This window comes from Pectinophora gossypiella, chromosome 23, assembly GCF_024362695.1.
Source record: "Pectinophora gossypiella chromosome 23, ilPecGoss1.1, whole genome shotgun sequence".
Lineage (NCBI taxonomy): Eukaryota > Metazoa > Arthropoda > Insecta > Lepidoptera > Gelechiidae > Pectinophora > Pectinophora gossypiella.
In genome coordinates, this window is record NC_065426.1 from 1,102,748 (window position 1) to 1,124,576 (window position 21,829).

The following is a 21,829-nucleotide window of genomic DNA, read 5'->3' on the forward strand; positions in this document are numbered from 1 at the left end:
AAAAAAACTTTTCATCTCGAGCTCCTCCGTGCTTCGGAAGGCACGTTAACCCGTTGGTCCCGTTAATAGCAGTCGTTAATAACCACCAATCCGCACTGGGCCCGCGTGGTGGTTTAAGGCCCGATCTCCCTATCCATCCACAGGGAAGGCCCGTGCCCCAGCAGTGGGGACGTTAATGGGCTGGTGATGATGATGATGATGATTAACTATCATAATCCGACATAGTTCATGTTTATTGTTACAACAGGTAAGTAGCCAATTGGATAGTTTCCTAGGTCAAAGATAAATTATGATATTCTGATTACTAAATAAAGACAATTATCTAACATACATACATAAACTCACGCCTATTTCCCACCGGGGTAAGCAGAGACTAAAGAATTCCATTTGCTTCGATCCTGACACACTTCTCTTGCTTCCTCCACATTCATCAATCGTTTCATACACGCACGCCGGTTCAGAGTAGATCGTATTGAACCTTTTCTAAGGACATCTCCAATTTGGTCAATTATCTAACGGTGACAAAAAAGGTTTTCTATTTAGCTTGTTTAAGAATTAAAATGAAGAAAAATCTAATATTAAGTGCGACATTTTGTCACGTTTTTCTATGACGTCACAGGATGCGTTTTCATAAAAATTCCATAGTAATTTGGTGTTTTGACGTTTAGTAAAAAGTAACTGATTTATACACTTATTTAAGTTTACGCGGTTGTTATCATAATTAAAACACATAACACACACACACAGTGTCGAAATATCGGGAGTCTCATATTAAACCCGTTAATGGCCCCGATTCCTGCAGACACCGCCTAATTTTATTTTAAGTTATATCCGTCATTTTCATATCCGTCGAAAAGGAAAGGGACGGATGATTCACAGCTCTTAATTTTAGGAAGAATGAGTAAATGAATGTGTCGGGTTATTGACTGATGTAAAATTTTTAGACGGTTGGTTTAGATTTGTGCTTAAAATTGACGTGTGTTCCATAAATTTTATGCTTGTCGATTACCCGTCCCTTTCCTTTTCGGCGGATAAGAAAAGGACAGATATAACTTAAAATAAAATTAGATGGTATTTACAGGAATTAGCACCATTATGTGTTTTAATTAAGTAACTGATTTGACTAAGTAGTTGGAAACTACCCTATTGTCCACCTATTGAATTCAAATGGAGGATAAATTATTCTTTTTCATATTTTTTAATACATAACATTAGCGTCGTCTTGTAACTAATATTCTATTTTTACTTATATGTATCATTGTATGTATATATTTATAGTAATGTATATATATATATATATATATATATATATATATATATATATATATATATATATATATATATATATATATATATATATATATATATAATTTTATGCATGGAAACGAATTGTGTTTTCTCTCTAATATTAAGTATATATTTTTGATGAGCTCAAATAAAGATTATATCTATTTTTGTGATAAAGAAATAGATACTATTATCAATTATGAAATTAACATAAAATAATTGATGCAAAAACGGAAGTATCATTACCAATATTCTAATACATAAACATAATATAAAAGTAACACAATTTATGTAATCTTAACTTATAAATATATATATTATTTATGTTTTTTCTCTTATTCTATTTTACTGTTTTGCGCGCTACACTGCAGCTGTACTAGTGTACTATATCCTCTGCCGAAGGTTGTCTGGAAGAGATCGCTCTTAGCGATAAGGCCGCCTTTGCCCACCTTAGAATAAGTTTACCCTGTAAATAATAAAACACTTTATTGCACACAAATTCAAAAAACGTTTACAGCAGGATAAACTTATTCTAAGGTGGGCAAAGGCGGCCTTAAAAAAACAATAAAAACGGCGGTATAAATGATTACCCTATTTATTACGCCCAGGCAAAATTACATTTTCCATCTATTATTATTCTGATCAAAAGAGAAATAAGGAAGCGACATAATTCCATATACAGGGTGTTAGTGACATCGTAACGAAAACTTTGAGGGATGATTGAGACCATGATTCTGAGATGATATCAAGTGGAATTTTCCGTCGCAAAAGTATGGATAAGAAAATAACTTAAAAAAAACAAAAATTTTCATGAATTTTCTGACTGAAAATTCCACTTGATATCAACTCAGAATCATGGTCTGAATCATCCCCCTCAGTATTCGTTACGGTGTCACTAACACCCATACATACTTGCATGACTGCAGTATGTACTTGTGCGGGGTGTAAGTGACATCGTAACGAATACTGAGGGGGATGATTCAGCTGATTTTTCTGAGTTAATATCAAGTGGATTTTTTCATCGCAAAAGTATAGAATTGAAAATAATTTAAAAAAACTAAAAAAAATCATGAATTTTGCGACGGAAAATTCCACTTGATATGAACTCAGAATCATGGTCTGAATCATCCCCCTCAGTATTTGTTACGATGTCACTAACACCCTGTATAATGTGATCCAAACATCAAGCAAAAATTACTTTTATATGTGCTTCTGCTATTACATTGTAATTTTGAATAATTATGTACCCGAGTAATGAGAAAATAGGTAATTATCACGTTGAATCTCGACATCACCATTAATCCTCTGACTTCCCCAATGAGGGACTTCGATGGTGGTTGGATGTACGGTCACGAGCATTAATATGTATACACTTTGGTACCAAGAATAAATAGATCACAAATTACAATTTAGGAATCAAACTGTAGGGATATAAATATCAACATAAAAATATCAATATATAATATATATATATATATATAATAAATGTACCTTTGTCTACATATAACATTTGCATGCCAACATTGTTATGGCGAAACATGTATTGTACCTATTTCTAATACCCACTTGTCACCTAATTAGGTTCAAAGATTCTTTATTCTCATTAAGACATGAAATAAGTCACTTACATGAGAACAGATTACAATAAAATAAATACTAATGTTCGCTCGTACAGAAAATTCACAGTTAACTTCACAACTCACCACACTTAATTTATTTCACATTAAATTAAATTACATTCCCATCACGATCCCTCCAAAAACAAGTTATGGTTGATATTTAATTATAATATATTGAGCTAATTTACGTTTAAAATCATTTAATGATTCGATATTTTTTATATGTGAAGGTAAGTTGTTAAAAAGTTGTGCGCCCTCGTAAGTTATCATCCGTTTGCCATAGTTTGTCCGGATTTTAGGTAGAATGACGTAGCTAGCCCGTCTTGTGGAGCGTTTAGACACTTGTTTGTTTTGGGTAAGTGAAAGTGATGTGTGGATTGTTTTACATAGTATTTTTCTTATGAGGATACATGTGCAGTGGGTGTATAACTGTTTTAAATTCATTAGGTTAGTTTGTGTGTATATAGTAGTTGTTGGTGTTAAGTAGTGATAGTGAAATAACATTTTTATTAATTTGTTTTGGATGACCTGCAAGTCAGAGAGACTGGTTTTGCTTGCAGTACCCCATATTTCAATGAGATATAACAGGTGTGATTTAACTAATGAGTTATAAATGGTCATCCGCACTTTTCGGGGTAGGCAGCGTACTATGCCACGCAAAGAACCCATTAGTGACGACAGCTTTTTTTTGAGGTAGTCAATGTGTAGCTTCCATGTTAGCTGACTATCAATATGAAGTCCTAAGTACTTTTCACCGCGTTTCTCTTGTATTGGATCGTTATTAATAGTTAAGGGTGGATATGTAGGTACGGGCTTGTTTTTCGCTTTAAATATAACATATGACGTTTTAGAGATGTTGATAGTTAACAAGTTTGATTGCAACCAATAGTAGAGAGTGTCCAAATCCTTTTGTGCTGAATTAATAATATCACGTATAGACGAACCAAAGTAGAATAGGCACGTATCATCAGCATATAGAGTGATGTGTCCCTGTAATCCTAAATCAGTGACATCATTGATATAGACCGAAAATAACAGAGGGCCTAAGATCGAACCTTGTGGGACCCCAAAAGATATAGGACGAGGTTCACTTACATGTTCGTTGATTTTTACTATTTGCTGCCTATTCTTGAAGTAAGACTCAAACATTTTTAGCGCAGTACCTTTTATCCCAGTTAGGCTAAGTTTTTGTATAAGTTTGTTATGACTCACAGTGTCGAACGCTTTTTTTAGGTCGATAAAGATTCCCAAAACTATTTTCTTACCGTCGATGTTTTGTCTAATCTTGGTGATTAAATCTACGGTCGCGGCTAGGGTATTGCTTTTAGACCTGAAGCCAAATTGTCGTTCTGTTATGTAATTGATCTTAGTTAAGAAGGTTTCCAAGCGTTCGTGAAGAATATATTCAAGAATTTTTGAGAGTATTGGGAGAATTGAGATCGGCCTATAATTGCCTGGGTCGGTTTTTATGCCAGATTTGTAGATAGGAGAGACTTTTGCGATTTTAAGTGAATCGGGAAATTCTCCCCGTATAAGAGCTGCATTAATGCATTTAGTTAACTCTGGGACTATCAAAGTTTTCAAACATTTGATGGCTTTAGTACTTATGCCATCTAAGCCATTACTTGAATTAGGGTCTAAGTTATCTATTATTTTTGATACTTCACTATCAGTAGTAGGTATAAAGTCTGTTAGTAGATTTGTGCAGTTTTTGAAACTATGTTGTGATGCTGTAGTATCGATGTTGTGAAAATGGGACGGGATTTTTTTAGCTAATAATGACCCTATAGATGAAAAGTAGTCATTGAAAGTATTGCAAATCAAAAGGGGGTCTATAATATCTTTTGAGTCATGTATGAGCCTAGGGAGAGCACAGCTAGTTTTGACTTTGTTGTTAGAGAGATCGTTAATAAGATTCCACATCTTCTTGGGTTTGGTGCTGCATTTCTTGAACTGGTTGTAATAATAGGAGTCTTTTGCCTCTTTGATCAGATGGGCTACTGCGTGTTTCTCTGTCTTGAATTGGTTTTCTAGAGCATCATTATCAGGGTGTTCTTGAAGTTTAGCCCATAGCTCGTTCCTCCGATTGATTCCATTGATAATATCTCGCTGCACCCAGTCTTTTTGTGGTAAGTTTAAAATTTTCGTTTTTGTTATTAAACTATGATCGATTTGTTTTTTAAGTTTTCGTTCAAATATTTCAAAGTTATCGTTTTCCTCTGCTTTAGCATTTTCAGCCTCTTGATAGAGTTGTTCGTAATTTAGCGCTTTATAACTAACGCGTTGTTTGCGAGGCGGTTTGTATTTCTTAAGCGCGAGGTGGATTTGTCTGTGGTCGGAAAATGAGGTTTCAATCAGTGCCATGTGGTAGTTGTCGTTCTTCAAACTGGTATTGACATGATCTAATATTGATTTCCTTGTGGTATCACTCCTTGTGTAGTATTTTTTATTGTTTTTATTCAATATTTTGCAACCTGCTGCATTTAGGCAATTTATATAGCTTTGTTTCTGCTTGGTTCTTGTTAAAAGATCAATATTAAAATCTCCGAAAAGAAGAATTCGTTTCCTTTGGTGCAGTTGTGTCTCAAGAGTGTAAATGAATTTTTCAAAAGGAGATCATCGGATTTCGGCCCAGAAGTCAAAGTGCCGGCCAAAAAATATTTTTGCTATATTCCGTTAGACCTTATCCGTCTGAGTATTTATTACTATGGCACCAAAGCTGTAGGGTCAATATCTTCAGTTTTATTCGAATTAAAAGAACTGTATTTTTCATACATTTTTGGTGAAATGTAAAGTGCCGGCCAAGTAACAATAATGGTATATATCCTTAGAACTTATCTATCTGAGCATTTATTACTATGGCACCAAAGCCGTAGCGTCAATATTTCTGGTTTTATTCGAATTAAAAAATAAACTTGTATTTTCATACATTTTGGTGAAAATGTGAAGTGCCGGCCAAGAAACAATATTGGTATATCCCGTTAAAACTTATCCCTTTGACCATTTATTATTATGGCACCAAACGTCTGTGACCATTATTTTGGCTTTTATTGGACTTTACGTTTTAGTTTCTAAGTGAAAAGTGCCGGTCAGCAAAAACACATGTCAAAACTATCGAGAAGATACCTGTAAACATTATTCACTATGACGATAAACGTGTATGACCATTCGTTTAGCTGTTGTTGGATTTTTAAAATCTCGATTTTTGATTTATTTTGTTATAAAATAAAATATGACAGGCGCGTTATTTAAAGGATCGTCAGAATGTTTATTACTATGACATTAAACGTCTATGACCACTATTTTGCACTCAATTAGATTTCTCAAAAATCTGGAGTTTTCATAGATACCTACACTTTGGCGAAAAAAGTTTTATCTGGCGATAATGCAGGTAAAGGCGTAATATCGTGGTCGTCTTTGGACACATTTTTTATTAATCAAAAATAGGTTTTCGTTTGACCACTATCTCACCTGATGGTGATACACGCTTTAGAAGCTTATTTTTTTTAAGAAAAGTGAGGTACGATGATATTTCGGCCGACTAGCACCAGGACATTGTGATCGGCATACATGCAAAGTACAACTTCCCGACTCCTATCTTCCCTAACAGCTACTTCAGACGTCATGCCAAAATACGAGTTTGGTCACTAGATGGCAAGCTTATCTTTGGAGGGTGGTAACCATCTACGGTCAAGATGAATCAATACCATAATTCAACCTAAACTTAGGCCGTAACGTTGAGTCGAATGCAAAAACTACAGACAAAACAAAAACACAAAGTATTTATCTGACTAATAACTAGTCATTGGGAAAGCTCTGCTTGTTGTCATTGTTAAAATGTATATCAAAAAAGATTTTTTTTTTAAAGTCTAATAAAAGTCAAAGTCGATATTTGGTAATATAGTAAAAAAATACGTTTCAAGTCGTTTACCAAAAGATTTGACTTATTTTGTTTAGCTGGCTGACATTTTCCCATTTGAACCAAAACGGAAAGAGAGACGAATAAAAGTCAAAATAATGGTCCAAAATGTTTTGCGCCAGATTATTAAATGTTCTAAAGGTCCTTTGTAATCCGCCGTACCGCAAGTTTTGCCTAAAGCACTTTATTTTTAAACAAAACAAAAAAGAAATCAAGATTTTTAAAATACAATAAAAGGCAAACTAATGGTCATACACGTTTGGCGCTATAGAAAAAAATGTTAACAGGCATCTACTCGATACTCTCAACATGGTATTTTTGGTGGTCGGCACTTTTCACATTTGAACTAAAACGTAAATTCCAATAAAAGTCAAAATAATGGTCATAGATATTTGGTGTCATATTAAAAAATATTGAGAAGCAACTATTAGACAGATTTGACGTATTTTTTTCGATGGCCAGCATTTTAACATATTAACCAAAACGGAAAGTCCAATAAACGTCAAAATAATGGTCATAGAAGTTTGGCGCCATACTAATAAATGTTCTAACGGTCCTTTGTAATACGCCTGTATCCCTTTTATTCCCAACGGACATAATATTTTTTTTTACAAAATGTATGAAAAATCGAGATTTTTAAAATCCAATTAAAGCCAAACTAATGGTCATACACGTTTGGTGTCATAGTAAAAAATGTTCACAGCAATGTACTCGAAAGGTTCGACACATTTTTTTTCTCTGGCCGGCACTTTCGATTTTGGGCCGGCCAAAGTATGGAGAGCCGATGATCTCCTTTGTGTCACCAGGATTATAAATAAGACCAATGTTGAGTGAATACTTCTCAAGTTTCAGCCATAAGTAATTATTTTCTCCATCGTAAGTAGACTCTAACAAACTATGTTTCAAGTCATTGTGGACGAATGCCGACACTCCACCACCTGTCCTATCGTCGCGACAATTGCAGTAATGGGTATAATTTGGCAGGCGGAATCTTTGCGCATGTTCTTCGGATTTTATCCAGGACTCGGTCAGTAATATTATATGCGTTGTGGTTGAGATGGATCTTAGTATACATTTAAGCTCATCAAACTTATTACAGATGCTCCGTGCATTTAAATATAAAAAGTTAAGACAAGATTTTGTGGGATGTAGGTCTGCGTAGTTACTAATTATCTGGTATGTTGTACTATTATTGGTAGGGTCATTATTACTTATTAGTTTTTTTGAGTAGTATTTACGATTCTCGGTATGCCCTTTATGTATTTTATAGTAAGGTCCTTTTCGCCATCGTTTTGTCTCCGAGTTAGCTCAGATTTTAGATCTTGTAATTGTTTGCGCTGATTGGGTGTTTCATCGGAGTACATTTTCATGCTATCGGGTAACTTATCCTTGTTTCGTAAGAGCTGTTTGGCGGATTCAGGTTTTTCGAAACAAATCTTTACCCTGCGGTTCTTAGTTGGGCTATATTTCCCGATACGGAAGATATCAGTCGGCTCCGGTACGTCTTTAAAGTTGTTGTTGATAATGCGAAGTACATCTGTTTTGTCCTTTGATAACCGCTCTTCATGGTTGTATGAAGTCTGCTCAGGGATTCCCGCCAAAATTATATTTTTCTGTCGGCTGGTACGATCCTGTATTTCTTGCAGTATTTCCTCCATGGGCTGTGGTTCAGATCCAACTTGATATTTTGCAGCTGACACAGATGTCTGGAGATGATTAAGGTCTGAAGAGACTAGGTTTAGCTTTTCTTCACCCGAGCGAACCTTGCTTTCAAGTTGAGATACATTTCTTTCAATTAGCTTTTGATTGACCGATAGGCTGGAGACTGATGACTTAATATCATTTATTTGTGATTTGACATCCATCATACTTTGATTCATCGTGTTCATAGCTTGTTCATGGGACAATTTCATGCTAGCAACTTCGTTTTTTAAATCTTGAATATTTTCGTGTATTTCCTTTGAAGTAATTTCATTTGATTCAATTAGCTTTTCAAGTAAAGAAGCGATGCCTGACATCTCTTCACGTAGCATCTTGGATTCGTAGGTGCAGTTACATCCATGGTCTTCAGGTTGCTTCCTTTTTCGAATAGTGATTTGAGGATCCGTGATCTCTTTTTGAAATCTAGATAGGTCTGGTTGAGATTGAGACCCCGCTCCAGGGGGCGAACGTAGTGGATTATTCATATTTATCGTTTAGTCAAGTAACTTGCACGGTCTAAACGCGGCACCTTACCGAAACAATGACCGCTGCGGTCAGTCTTGCTGAGACGGAAATTATGCAGTCTTCTCGTTCTTACGTAGAAGCGTGTGGCGCCCTCGTGCGGCACGTTCCCGTTAATTCCACTCGCTTGCAGCTTCAGAAAGATTTTAAGTGCACTCTTGAACTTGATAAAAAATTAACTCAATCTATACCAGCTTAAAGTGACTTTTACAATCAATACTTTTTAAGTAAAATTGATTAAACCTAAAACACGTCTGCTCTGTACGACGACCACTAGAAACATCTAATTCACCATGTTTGACGCAAATAAAGTTTCTATTCTATTCTATTCTATTCTATTCTATTCTATCATAGTCATGCGAGATGAATACATGGAATTTAGAATAATTATTATAATTACTTCTATATCAACAATATTAAAACATAAAAAATAAATAGAAATAAAGCAATGTAGAAGTCTACAATTAGTCACGTCACAAAAAGTCCGTTCTATATATATTGTTAATTAGTCTATGCTCCTAGTACGGTCACGAGCATTAATATGTATACACTTTGGTACCATGTCACATTAACTTTTTTGACAAACTGAACTGTAAGTCTCACTAAATGTCAAATATGTTAGTGTGACAGAGTCCTAAAGTGGATACATTATATTGCTCATGACTGTACCTCTGTACATCCAAGATGAAGTAATTACCCAAACCATACCAAGCTTTCATAATTTTTAAAGCGCAATTTTTCCATAGTCTTTTTTTTGACATTGTAGATTTGCCGCAGATGGCATTGACTCCGCGTGGTCGACGATTTCCTTCAATCAGCGCTTATCGCTATCGACCCACTAGGGTCGATTTATTCTTTCAAATATTTTTCCTCTCTGACGACGCCCTGAGCTGAGGTTCGCGCCCAACTGGGCACACTCAGGCCTGTTGTATTAAACGTTGTACCGGGTAAGAGCCTTCAGAGCTCCCTAATTGGCCGGCCATCTGCAAATCAAAAATTAAAAAAAAAAGTTAAACTCTATTGTTTCAATCTACTGACCTTTAAATATTAATAAAACAATTATGAACATGAATTATAATTAAAGAACAATTTATACAATTTTCATCATAATTAGCATTAATTTGCACTGAAATAAAATAAATACCTAGTTGTCTTCATTTTTAGTCGTTTTAATGAAGTTAGTGTTGAATAATGTGAGTCAAAATTATAAGTCTAGTGTTTTTGAGAATAAACGTACTTTTTAAATTTACTGGACTTCGATGAAGTCTGTGGTATTCTTCTAATCTACGGTCGATGACTTACCTTGCCAACTTGTCAGGATTATTGTTTAAGTTTATTATTTGTTTGTTTATTTTAAGTTTAACAACCTCCGTGGTCTAGTGGTCAGAGCGTTAAGCTCACGATCTGGAGGTCCGGGTTCGATTCCCGATGGGGACATTGTCGAAATCAGTTTGTGAGACTGTCCTTTGTTTGGTAAGGACTTTTCAGGCTTGAATCACCTGATTGTCTGAAAAAGTAAGATGATTACGTGGTTCGGAGGGCACGTTAAGCCGTTGGTCCCGGCTATTAGCCGTAAATACACCTCCACCAACCCGCAGCAGTGGAGCAGCGTGGTGGAGTATGCTCCATACCCGCTCCGGTTGAATGAGGGGAGGCCTGTGCCCAGCAGCGGGTAAGCTGTTTATGTTATATTATGTGTGTTTTTGTTTGCCCGGTCAAGCAGTTACGTCATACGATAAGGAACATCAAAAAAATGGACGACGTAAAGGGAAACGCGACATATCATTAAACTTTATTGCAATAAGGGGAAAATACTAAATACAAAACAAAAGAGAAATAGACATTATGGTGCCGAACTTGGTCTCCTGGTACAGGCATATTTTGCCTAAAAGGAGGCTCCAGCAACTAGTTTAAGAAAAAGTAAAGTAAAAGTAAAATAAAGTAAAATCTTTATTTCCTCTACAAATAATAAAACACATGGATACATAAAAACATACAAAAATACAATATTTGTAGAGGCTGGAGCCTAAACTAGGATACCCTGTGTTTTAGAACTCCAGGCCTCCACCCCCAAAAAGTCATGGTCAAGAAAAAATAACAAAATATAAAAAAATAAAGTTTTTTTTTTTAAATTGTTAGACTAAATCATAAAATATTTCTTAAAAAGAAAATATCAAATCTATAAATGCTTGTATGTGTATGTGTGTGTGTGCGTGCGCGCGCGCGCGCGCGTGTTTGTGTGTGTGTGTGTGTGTGTGTGTGTGTGTGTGTGTGTGTGTGTGTGTGTGTGTGTGTGTGTGTGTGTGTGTGCGTGTATGCGTGCGTGTGTGCGTCTCACTTCTATTTAACATGTAAGAAAATAAAATAAATACTTTTTTTTTCTTTTTTTTTGAACCAAACACAGTTGACTCAACACCTATCACGTTGGTCTAATAGAAAGCTCGATGACGTATGGCTACTAAGTTCACTTGACTCAATATGAAGTCTCTGTAGTGGGAATCATTCTCAAAGCTATACTTCTTTTGTACTACAATAGGATCCCAACTTCAGCTTCTTACAAACTTGAGGACCAGGTCGGAGCAAGATTGCTTATTACCCTGTACTTAGAACTCGTTATTTTAATTTAGTGCTCGAGGGTTCTTAGACTTCGGCAAGGAACCCTACTTGTTTGAATGTTTTAGGGTTCCGTGACTACCTTGAATGAGGATAAAAACTAGAAGCTCAAATGTAGGCGGCAGCACTGTTGGGTATTCCTAAATTTTGATAGTTTCCCATAAATTCAGCTATAATTGGTGATAAATTGCTTTAAAATGTGATTATAAGGTTATCGCCGAACCGGTGTGCGTGTATAAAAAGATTGATGAACATGGAGGAAGCAAGAGAAGTGTGTCAGTTCCATGTTCGGTTCCATGGACTCTGCTTACCTTAGTGGAAAATAGACGAGAGTTTATGTATGTGTATGTATGTGCTACGATACTATAAGGTTTATCAACCATTCAAAAAAAATAAATAAAAAAAGTATTTTTCAAAATGGCCTTAAATAGTCAGAGCTTTTTGAACGTCAAGAATTAAATTACATATTATGTAACTAGCTGTAAAACTACTACCACATCGGAATCTGTAACATACATACACTTTAGGACTCTGTCGCACTAACATATTTGACATTTGGTGAGACTTACATTTCAATTTGTCAAAAAAGTTAATGTGACATGGTACCAAAGTGTGTACATATTAATGCTCGTGACCGTACATAAACTCACGCCTAGATAGGCGTCCCACCGAGTAAGTAGAGACTGTGGAATTCATTTCCGGCCAAGTAGTTAATGCCATCTGCAGCAAATTTACAATAAGTCACATCAAAAAAAATGTGGAATTCCATTTGCTTCGATCCTGACACACTTCCATACATCATTAATATTTAAGAGTTTGGATCAAAAGTGTATGTAAATTGTCACTCTGTAACTCTGCATTATTATGGGCGTGAATTTACGTATGACACTCATACATACATGCCGTGTATGTCGTGTGGTAGCCTAGTTGGTAGAACGCTTGACTTTCACTTTGAGGTCGCAGGTTCGAATCGCAGCGTAGGCCTAAACCAATGATTTCCGAAACGTGTTCAGCGGTGAAGGAAACATCGTGAGGAAACCCACATTCACGAGAAATGCATTTCGGAGGTAATCCTAATCTATTTTGGGCTGGTTTTGCCTTCGCGGGTTGGAAGGTCAGATAGGCAGTTGCTTCTGTAAAAAAACCAGACCTCACAGACATCAGACCTTACAGTGAGATTTAAGCGTTCTTCCTCAGCGTTCCCCATTTGTCCGGTCAAGTAGTTAATGCCATCTGCGGCCAAATCTGCAATAAGTCACGTAAAAAAAAAACAACTGGGCTACCACGGCCTCTTTATAACAAAAAAAAAAACTTTTTTTGACACCTTTAGATCAGTCTTTATTTAGTAATCAGAAGTTTCATATTTTATATTTGACCTAGGAAACTATCCCAATTGTCCAACATTTATCTATAATGTACAGAACCCGCAATAATATTCTCGAATACTCTATCAAAGATTTTGATGTTGCTTTGTATTTTCTTTTCTTTTTTGTAGGACGAAGCTAATAATTTAGTCTAGATACAGAATAAAATAAATCTAAAACTCGCGACTAATAGATTACATGGCTTATCGAAATTTGCCGCGGTTTAAAAACTTAGAGAACACGAGATTTTTCCTTTAGGAGCACCTAAATAAAACTTTAAGAATCATTTTAAAAGCAGACTGTAATAAATGATATTAGATATGTCAGAAGTCATATCATAACGGCCTCCGTGGTCCAGTGGTTGAGCGTTGGGCTCACGATCCGAAGGGATCCATCCGGGACATATCACAAAAATCATTTTGTGATCCTAAGTTTGGTTAGGACGTTACAGGCTGATCACCTGATTGTCCAAAAAGCAAGATGATCCGAGCTTCGGAAGGCACGTTAAGCCGTTGGTCCCGGTTACTACTTACTGATGTAAGTACGTAGTCCGATGTAGTACGAAGTTTGGCGGCCCTGACACCAGGGTTGATGAGGTCCACCTCATAACCCACACGATAGAAGAAGATAAAGCGGATAGATTTCACTCTTCTCTTCTATCGTGTGGATTGTGAGGTGGATTACCAATCCCATCAACCCTGGTGTCAGGGTTACTGTTACTGGTGTTAGGGTTGATAGATTTCACTGTCACTAGACTTAACAAAAAAAATCTTGCAAAATATTCACGAGACAAACGACGTATTCAGAGAAAATGGCAAATAACGATGCAATAGGGGACAACTTCATTATCTGTCTCTTTCCTCCACATAAATTCCCCCCTCCCCATCAGTACTCAGGAATGTCGGAACGAATATTAAAATTAAAATTTCACAGTCGGCCATCTTAAATTTGTGTTTACCGCCATAAATTTTCAAAATGGCGATTGTTATAATTCAAATTATAGCCGTTTGGAACAGACACGCATTGAAAGGCGGTGAAAAAATTTGGAATGGAATTTTTTAAATTATAGTATGTGAATTTTACAAGATAAAGTAACGGCTCCGTGGCCCAGTGGTTGAGCGTTGTGCTCACGATCCGGAGGTCCCGGGTTCGAATCCCGGTGGGGCAAATCACAAAAATCTCTTTGTAATCCCTAGTTTGGTTAGAACATTGCAGGCACTTCAAGCCGTTGGTTCCTGTTAATACTTACTGATGTAATTACGTAGTCGTTATGTCAGGGGCCATTGACGGGTCTATAGTAACCCTGACACCAGGATAGTGAGGTTGGAAATCCATCTCACAACCCACATGATTGAAGAAGAAGAGCGTTATTTTGATTCAGTGTTGTCTGTAAGAATTTATTATTATTATATTTCTTTTCCAGTCCAACGACACGTCCGCGCCGGAGTCGATCTTCCCCTGGATCGTGACTATCTTCATAAAGAATGATACCAACGACCAATTTGACTATCGCTGTGATGGAGTACTTCTGTCTACTGCTGTTGTTCTTACTGGTAAGTTATTAAAGCCGAGACCACAACTCGGACACTCCATAGAACAATCTCATTCTCACTGTGTGCCGCTTAAGGGTGTATATGTCGTGGCCAGATCTTAGAATTGATCGTTTCATGATGAGCTCAATCATTTCAAGGCCAGAGTGAACAGGCACCTTCTGGGTGAGCTCGCTCCATCTTAGGCCTCGTCAATGCCTTCGGGCAAGTCTGGGGCCTTTTTTTTGACGTGACTTATTGTAGATTTGCCGCAGATGGCATTAACTACTTGGCCGGACAAATGGGGAGCGCTGAATGCTCTTACCCGGTACAACGTTTAAGACACAGGCCTGCGCGTGCCCAGTTGGGTGCGAACCTCGGTCCAGGGCGTCGTCTGAGAGGAAAAATATTTGAAATAATTAAATAGCGAATTCGATAGTGATATGCGCTGATTGAGGGAAATTGTCGACCACGCCGACGGGGTCGGTATCAGGGTCCTGAAGTGTTTGGTGTCATGAGCTGATTGGCTGCCTTTATGGCTAGAGTAATCGGGTCGTCGGGATCGTACATACGTCCTTCAGACGCCGATACTTTTAAGTACTGTCCCTAAGCGGGATGTATATGGAAGCCGCAACTACCAGGGGATTTGGGTGGTGCGGAGCAGAATCGAATAAATGTTTTGAAGCTAATTTGAGCCATTGGGCAATAAGTCTGCAGCCAAAAGCAAACCCATCAAAGGTAAAAAAAGTTCTAAACAGTCTTGATCGATGGGACTAGCATAACAAATTTTGTTCAAAGCTCGTAAATAAAAGAAAAAAACAATTGCGTAGGTACGTATTTCGTTGCATTTGGTCGACCACTTAACACCTCAACACTTTAAACGTTTTGCGGTCGCATTTTTATATAATTACGCTATGATCTGATTTTGCAATTTGGTTCTCATCACGAATCTTTTCTTCGTCCGGAATTTCAGCTTATAGAACTTGAGAAGCAAGCTGGTGTAAGGGCCATTTACGTAAAAATAAATACCTTAACACATTCAATATAACAAAAGTAGAGATAGATAATGAAGTAATTTAGTTCTCTACCATTAACTTTAAGAATGAAGTTAAGTTGGCACTAAAGCCTTGCCGATAGAGACGCAAATTGTAAAGCTACAACACAATAACGTCAAAGTAACACTTTGAAAAAGTTGGCAAAGTGCGAATTGGATTCGCGGAACGACTGCTCCGTACGTTTCTCGGCAATTAACGGACACTCAACGTTTTAAACTCTCTTATGATAGAGCTCTATAAATAATGATACCTACATATCACCCAACGGTTTAACAGAAAGCTCGGTGAGGTGTGGGTACTTAGTTCATCCTGCGATGGATTGCCGTATCCAGCTTATGGTTATAATTCAAATTCAAAACAATTTATTTCGGATAATACGTATACATCCATAATTTGTTAGTAACAATGCACTTACTTACTAGGTTAGTTAACAATTAAATTAAATATTAAAGTGTTAGTAACAATGAAACTTAATTCTATGTTAGTAGTACAACACCTATATATAACACACTATCATTATTTATCATAGGCACCAGAATCAGGCATTATTAGTGCCTTCATCCAGTGCCTAACCATAGGGCAGTCAACCCTATCCGTAATGCTATTCAGGAGGACGCTGCCGCTGCCCCGCACCCGCCGCACCAGAGAGGCTATTCGCTTTCGCACGATGGCATCGAAGCCATCTGTCCGTGCCTCGGCAAACATACCCGATGCACTGCAGTAGCGTGGCAACCCCAGCATCACCCTGAACGCATTATTGTATTGGACACGCAGTGCCCTGTATGCCTTCCGCGTATAGTTGGTCCACAGGCTGCAAGTGTAAAATGACTGGCAATACGCCTTGAATAGCGTGATTTTAACTGGCCTTGAACATCTTACAAACCTACGAGCCAACATATTTATTTATTATCATTTCTCTTCATTGTGGTCCTTCATATTGCATCGGATAGCCAGGGCTCTGCGTTCCCTATCCATGTCCAGATCGTCCTTGAGAGTACTCGTGACCCAGTGCCCCAGGTATTTAAATTGCGAAACATAATGATATGATTTGCTTGCTTATGATTAAGCTTAAGCGTAATTGCTTAGATGTGGCCATTTTAACGTCCCTGATTACCAATTTTTTTTGATTGTCGACGTTTTTTATTTTTGCGTACTTATAGGTATCGGCCCAATAGAGTCGATTGATTCTTACAAATGTATGCAGCTGAGGTGTGAGAGAGACACAAAAACAAAATATTTATTAAAAAAACGGTATCTTTTTGATAGCGTAAAACATAAGGTGCGGTAGCTTTTATACAGCTAACTACATACATCTTTATTTTGAGCCACCACGGTCACGCCATGCCACCTCACCTGTCACCTGTGTCTGCGTGTGTCCGTGTCTGTGCGTGTTTGTGTCTGTGTCTATGTGTTTCTATGTCTGCGTGTGTCTGTGTCTGCGTGTGTCTATGTCTGCGTGTGTCTGTCTGTGCGTGTCTGTGTCTGCGCGTGCCTGTGTCTGCGCGTGTTTGTGTCTGTGTATGTGTGGGTGTCTGGGTCTGTGTGGGTATCTGTGTCTGTGTGGGTATCTGTGTCTATGTGTGTCTGTGTATGTGTGGGTGTCTGCGGCTGTATGGTTATCTGTGTCTGTCTATGTGTGTCTGTCGTGTTTCGTCATCGTTTTGCAACTTGGCTAAAATCCCAGGTGTGGCGCCACTGTTTCTTCTTACATCAAAGACCCACGCTCTTCTCTGTGTAGCATTCTCCATTCGACAAGATTTTTTTTACTTCTTTATACGCGTGACGCGACGTTCGCGTTCTAATTTGATCCACGTAAGCTCTTCTTGGTTTCTCATTCCTCTTTTTCTTACTACGTAACCCTATTAGGCTAGAGAAAATAAAAAATAAAGTCTACGTTGTCGGATTAGCACTTTTTTCTCTAGAGCCAAGGCAAAACGAGGAAAAGTAATTTGATTCTGTCGACCTCCTTAGTCGTCTAGCGGGAGTTAGTCTAGATAATTTCCTTTAAAGAACTGCGAAAACAAAAAAAATATATATTTTAAATAGAAACGTGGAGAATTAAATCGGTTTTACAACATACATAATGCCTAGGCGCAGGCGAGCGCGTAATGAGGTGAGTAGTGCGGTACGATGGGTGGTGAAGATGGTATCCCGACGTGCTGGCAGAGTAGTGGGGTGATTGGTGATAAACGACGACGAAATAAATTTAACTTATAAACTGCAGCATTTCAGCAACTCAAATAAATATTTAATATTTATATTTATGTTGTTCTTATGAAGGTCGGGGATGCAATGATGTTAAATGAATGGAAATACGGAATGGAATGAGAATTTCGTAATTTTTAAATAAATTGACGGTCAGAACGACAGGCCATTATGTGCAGAGTTTGTAACTCTGCTACAGTAGAGCCAAAAATCAGAAGACGATATTGAACGGTAACTCCCCGCTCCGCGACTCGTATCGGGCGCCAACCTCACCCCCTCTGGGTCTTACTTTAGTCTTAAAATGGCCGTACGCCGCTAAAGGGTGCTTAAAGGAGAGAGCGCGAGCGTTTTGTCTCGCTCTCACATACGCGTTACGCACACAGTAAGAATGAGATTTTTGTATGTAGTGTCCAGGGTATGTTCTCCTGATTACTTGTGGCTCTGTCCACCCCGTTGGGTACTACGGGCGTGAGTTTACCTGATCGGTAGTTGCAAAGATTAAATATATATTCACTCCCGTGGCTGTGTTTGTTTATGCAAGTTAAAATGCAAATGAGTTGATTGTTTGTTGTGTTATTTAATTCCAGCTGGGCGTTGTGTTCTGCAAACTGACAAAATGAACCCAGTGGGCCCGGAAAATGTGCTGGTATTCCTCGGGAAACGGTCTCTCCAGGTGCTCAGTGAAGATGAGAGGATCAGCAAGGTATTTCATATACAGGTGTTAGTGATATCGTAACGAAAACTTCGAGGGATGATTCAGACCATGATTTCACTTGATATTAACCCAGAATCATGGTCAGAATCTCCCGTTCCTCTAGGCATGTGCCCAGAAGTGGGATGTATATAGGCAGTTTATATTTATGTATGTAAGTACTCATGTTTCCCTAACACAGTCGACTATTATAGACGGCGATACGGCTCACCAGCCATCACGTTGGTCTAACAGAAATCTCGCTGAGGTGTGGGTATTAAGTTCCTTCCTTCCCCAATTGTGATATAATAAATAAAATAAAATACATTTATTTCTGTAAATACAAGAAGATAATCGTGGATAGGACTTCCCAGTCAATCAAGATACTTGTAATAATACTACTAATAATACTTGTAATAATGTAATAATACTTGTAATAATGTAATAATACTACTAATAATACTTGTAATAATGTAATAATACTTGTAAGATACTTGTGTAAATCGTGAACTTATGTTATATTGTTCTTCGACTTTTCCAGGTGAAGAAGATCAAACTCCACGACCAGATCGAGGTGGAAGGGGGGCGAGCAGACAACGACTTGGCGGCGTTGGTGCTCGAGGATCCAGTTGAGTACAGTGACGTCATAAAGCCAGCCTGCATCATGCTCGAAGGAGACTTCGACTCCGCTGTTGTACGTATTTTAGAAGATGGTATAAGAAAACCAGGGACCTGTTTAATAAAACTTACAATTGTAAATTACAACGACAATTTGGTGTTCATTACGTAGCTAATATGAAACTGCAAATTATTTGTGATCACAAACTCCGCAATGTACATCAAATTGTCATTGTAATTTACAATTGTAAGTTTTTTTTTTTAATTAAGATGGGTTTGCTCTTGAAGTTTTATTAAACAGGCCCCAGATATACTCAAAAGTGACAGCTAACATTTCAAGGTTACCCCAACTGACGTCATCCCACCTTGTGTTGCCATTTCGTAAAAAATAAATTACCCACGACCAATGTTTTTATATTTACTTTGCAAATAAATTTTAGTAGTTTTTTTTTTAATTTACTTACAGTTTTAATGTTTTTTTTTATATATGTGACAAGTAATAGTAATTAAATACATTAGTCAGTAATTCACTTAATATTCAATAACAAAATTTACGCCCTTGGAATGTTGGAGATACCAATTTAATGGTCACACTTAAGTACGTTATCAAAGGGCTAGCAATGGCGGCTTGTCATAGGATTGAGCGTATCTGGTTTTCTTATACCATGTATTGGTTTTTTTTTTTTGACGTGACTTATTGTAGATTTGCCGCAGATGGCATTAACTACTTGGCCGGACAAATGGGGAGCGCTGAAGACTCTCACCCGGTACAACGTTTAAGACAACAGGCCTGAGGGTGCCCAGTTGGGCGCGAACCTCAGCTCAGGGCGTCGTCTGAGAGGAAAAATATTTGAAAGAATTAATCGACCCTAGTGGGTCGATAGCGATAAGCGCTGAATGAGGGAAATCGTCGACCACGCCGGCGGGGTCGGTATCGGGGACCTGAAGTGTTTGGTGTCGCGAGCTGATTGGCTGCCTCTATGGCTAGAGTAATCGGGTCGTCGGGATCGTATATTACGTCCTTCGGACGCCGATACTTTTCAGTACCGTCCCTAAGCGGAATGTACTCGGAAGCCGCAACTACCAGGGGATTTGGGTGGTGCGGAGCAGAATCGAAAAAACGTTTGGAAGCTAATTTGAGCCATTGGGCAATGGTTGGCAGACCTAGGCAATGGTTGGCAGCAATGTTTAAAAAAACTCATAAGGGTTATATTTGGCCTTAGACGTGGTACGTGCAGTTACGTTACTTAAAGTTTAGTTTTTAAGTTATGTAACGTAATGGTCATGTTAAGTTTGTTAAAACATAAAAGATAATGCAGATGTTGGCAATCGCAACATTAAATTTATAATTTCATTACTGTGACAACGTTTTGTCTCTTCCGATCTTCTTGTGTGTGTGTCTGCCGCATCCACCGCTGCGGATTGCTAACACAATTATTAATAGGAATATTTACGTCGAATTTCAGACCACAGCATGGGGTGACCTGCTGACCGTGGTGCCTTTCGTCGAGCAGAGGGACTACTGCGAAAAGAATCTATCTGACAATGCATTCTGCGCTACAATTGGAAGCGGTAAAATCATCTCTTACAATACCCATCTGCGCCGAAGCAATTTAAATCAGCACCAATATTCTTTTTCTATCGTGTGGGTTGTGACGCTATAATTTGAATTATAACAATCGCCATTTTGAAAATTGATGGCGGTAAACACATATTAAAGATGGCCGACTGTGAAATTTCATTTTTAATATTCGTTCCGACATTCCTGGGTACTAATATTTTTTGAAGAATTTGTGTGGAGGAAAGAGACAGATAATGAGGTTATCCCCTATTGCATCATTATTTGCCATTTCTACAGGTTTTTTGCGCTAAAGTCTATCCACTTTAACTTCTTCTATCGTGTGGCTTGTGAGGTGGAGTGCCTCATCAACCCTGAGGTGATGACGATTAACGTGCCTTCCGAAGCACGGATCATCTTACTCGGAGCACCAATATTGATGTATACTATATTTTTGTGTACAGGGGGGTTAAATGGCCACATCGAAGCAATTAATATAAGAAAGTAATATTGCAATTTGACAAACAAATGTCAAATAGCAATATTGCTTACTTAGATAGCAATATTGCTATTGCTTCGATGTGGCCATTTTAACCCCCCAGGCCTGCTTCTGTCAGGGAGCTTATAAAACACTGTTTCTGTGAAAAAGTCACATAAAATCTGTTTATTTTTCACTTTCCTTCCACCGTCTGCAATTGAAATAATTGTATTTAAGTTTATACCTCAATGTAATACAAACTGGACTTAAAAAAGAAAGGAAAGCATGAAATAGTAGGAGTAGAGCCCTGTGCTGGGAGGTTTTCTGGCCACGTCTTTCCCTCAGCGTTACAGCTTCCAATGTGGTAGTAGTTTTACGGCTAGTTACATAATATGTAATTTAGTTTTTGACGTTCAAAAAGCGCTAACTATTTAAGCCAATTTTGGAGAATAAATATTTTTGTTTTTTTTACAGATGTAGCCCTGTGTCCCAGTATGGGCGGCGCGTACGCAGTGAAGCAGACAGACGTGTGGTGTTTGCGCGGCATCCGCTCATCAGACCTGACTCCTCAATCATTTTGCTTTGACAAGACTGTCGTGTTTACCGACTTAGCACGATATACCGATTGGATTGACAACGTTTTGAACTTGAAATAAATTAATGTTAAAAT

General features: G+C 37.8%; 1 protein-coding gene across 1 annotated transcript in view; it reads left to right on the forward strand.

Annotated features, from left to right (window-relative positions):
* The window catches only part of LOC126377450 (uncharacterized), a 44,321-nt gene extending 22,492 nt beyond the window's left edge, over window positions 1-21,829 (forward strand). The window contains exons 4-8 of the mRNA XM_050025185.1: window positions 14,449-14,578; window positions 18,402-18,517; window positions 19,047-19,199; window positions 20,590-20,695; window positions 21,634-21,829. Of these exons, the coding sequence (XP_049881142.1) occupies window positions 14,449-14,578; window positions 18,402-18,517; window positions 19,047-19,199; window positions 20,590-20,695; window positions 21,634-21,815 (687 nt within the window). The 3' untranslated portion in view covers window positions 21,816-21,829. The remainder of the gene's footprint in view (window positions 1-14,448; window positions 14,579-18,401; window positions 18,518-19,046; window positions 19,200-20,589; window positions 20,696-21,633) is intronic.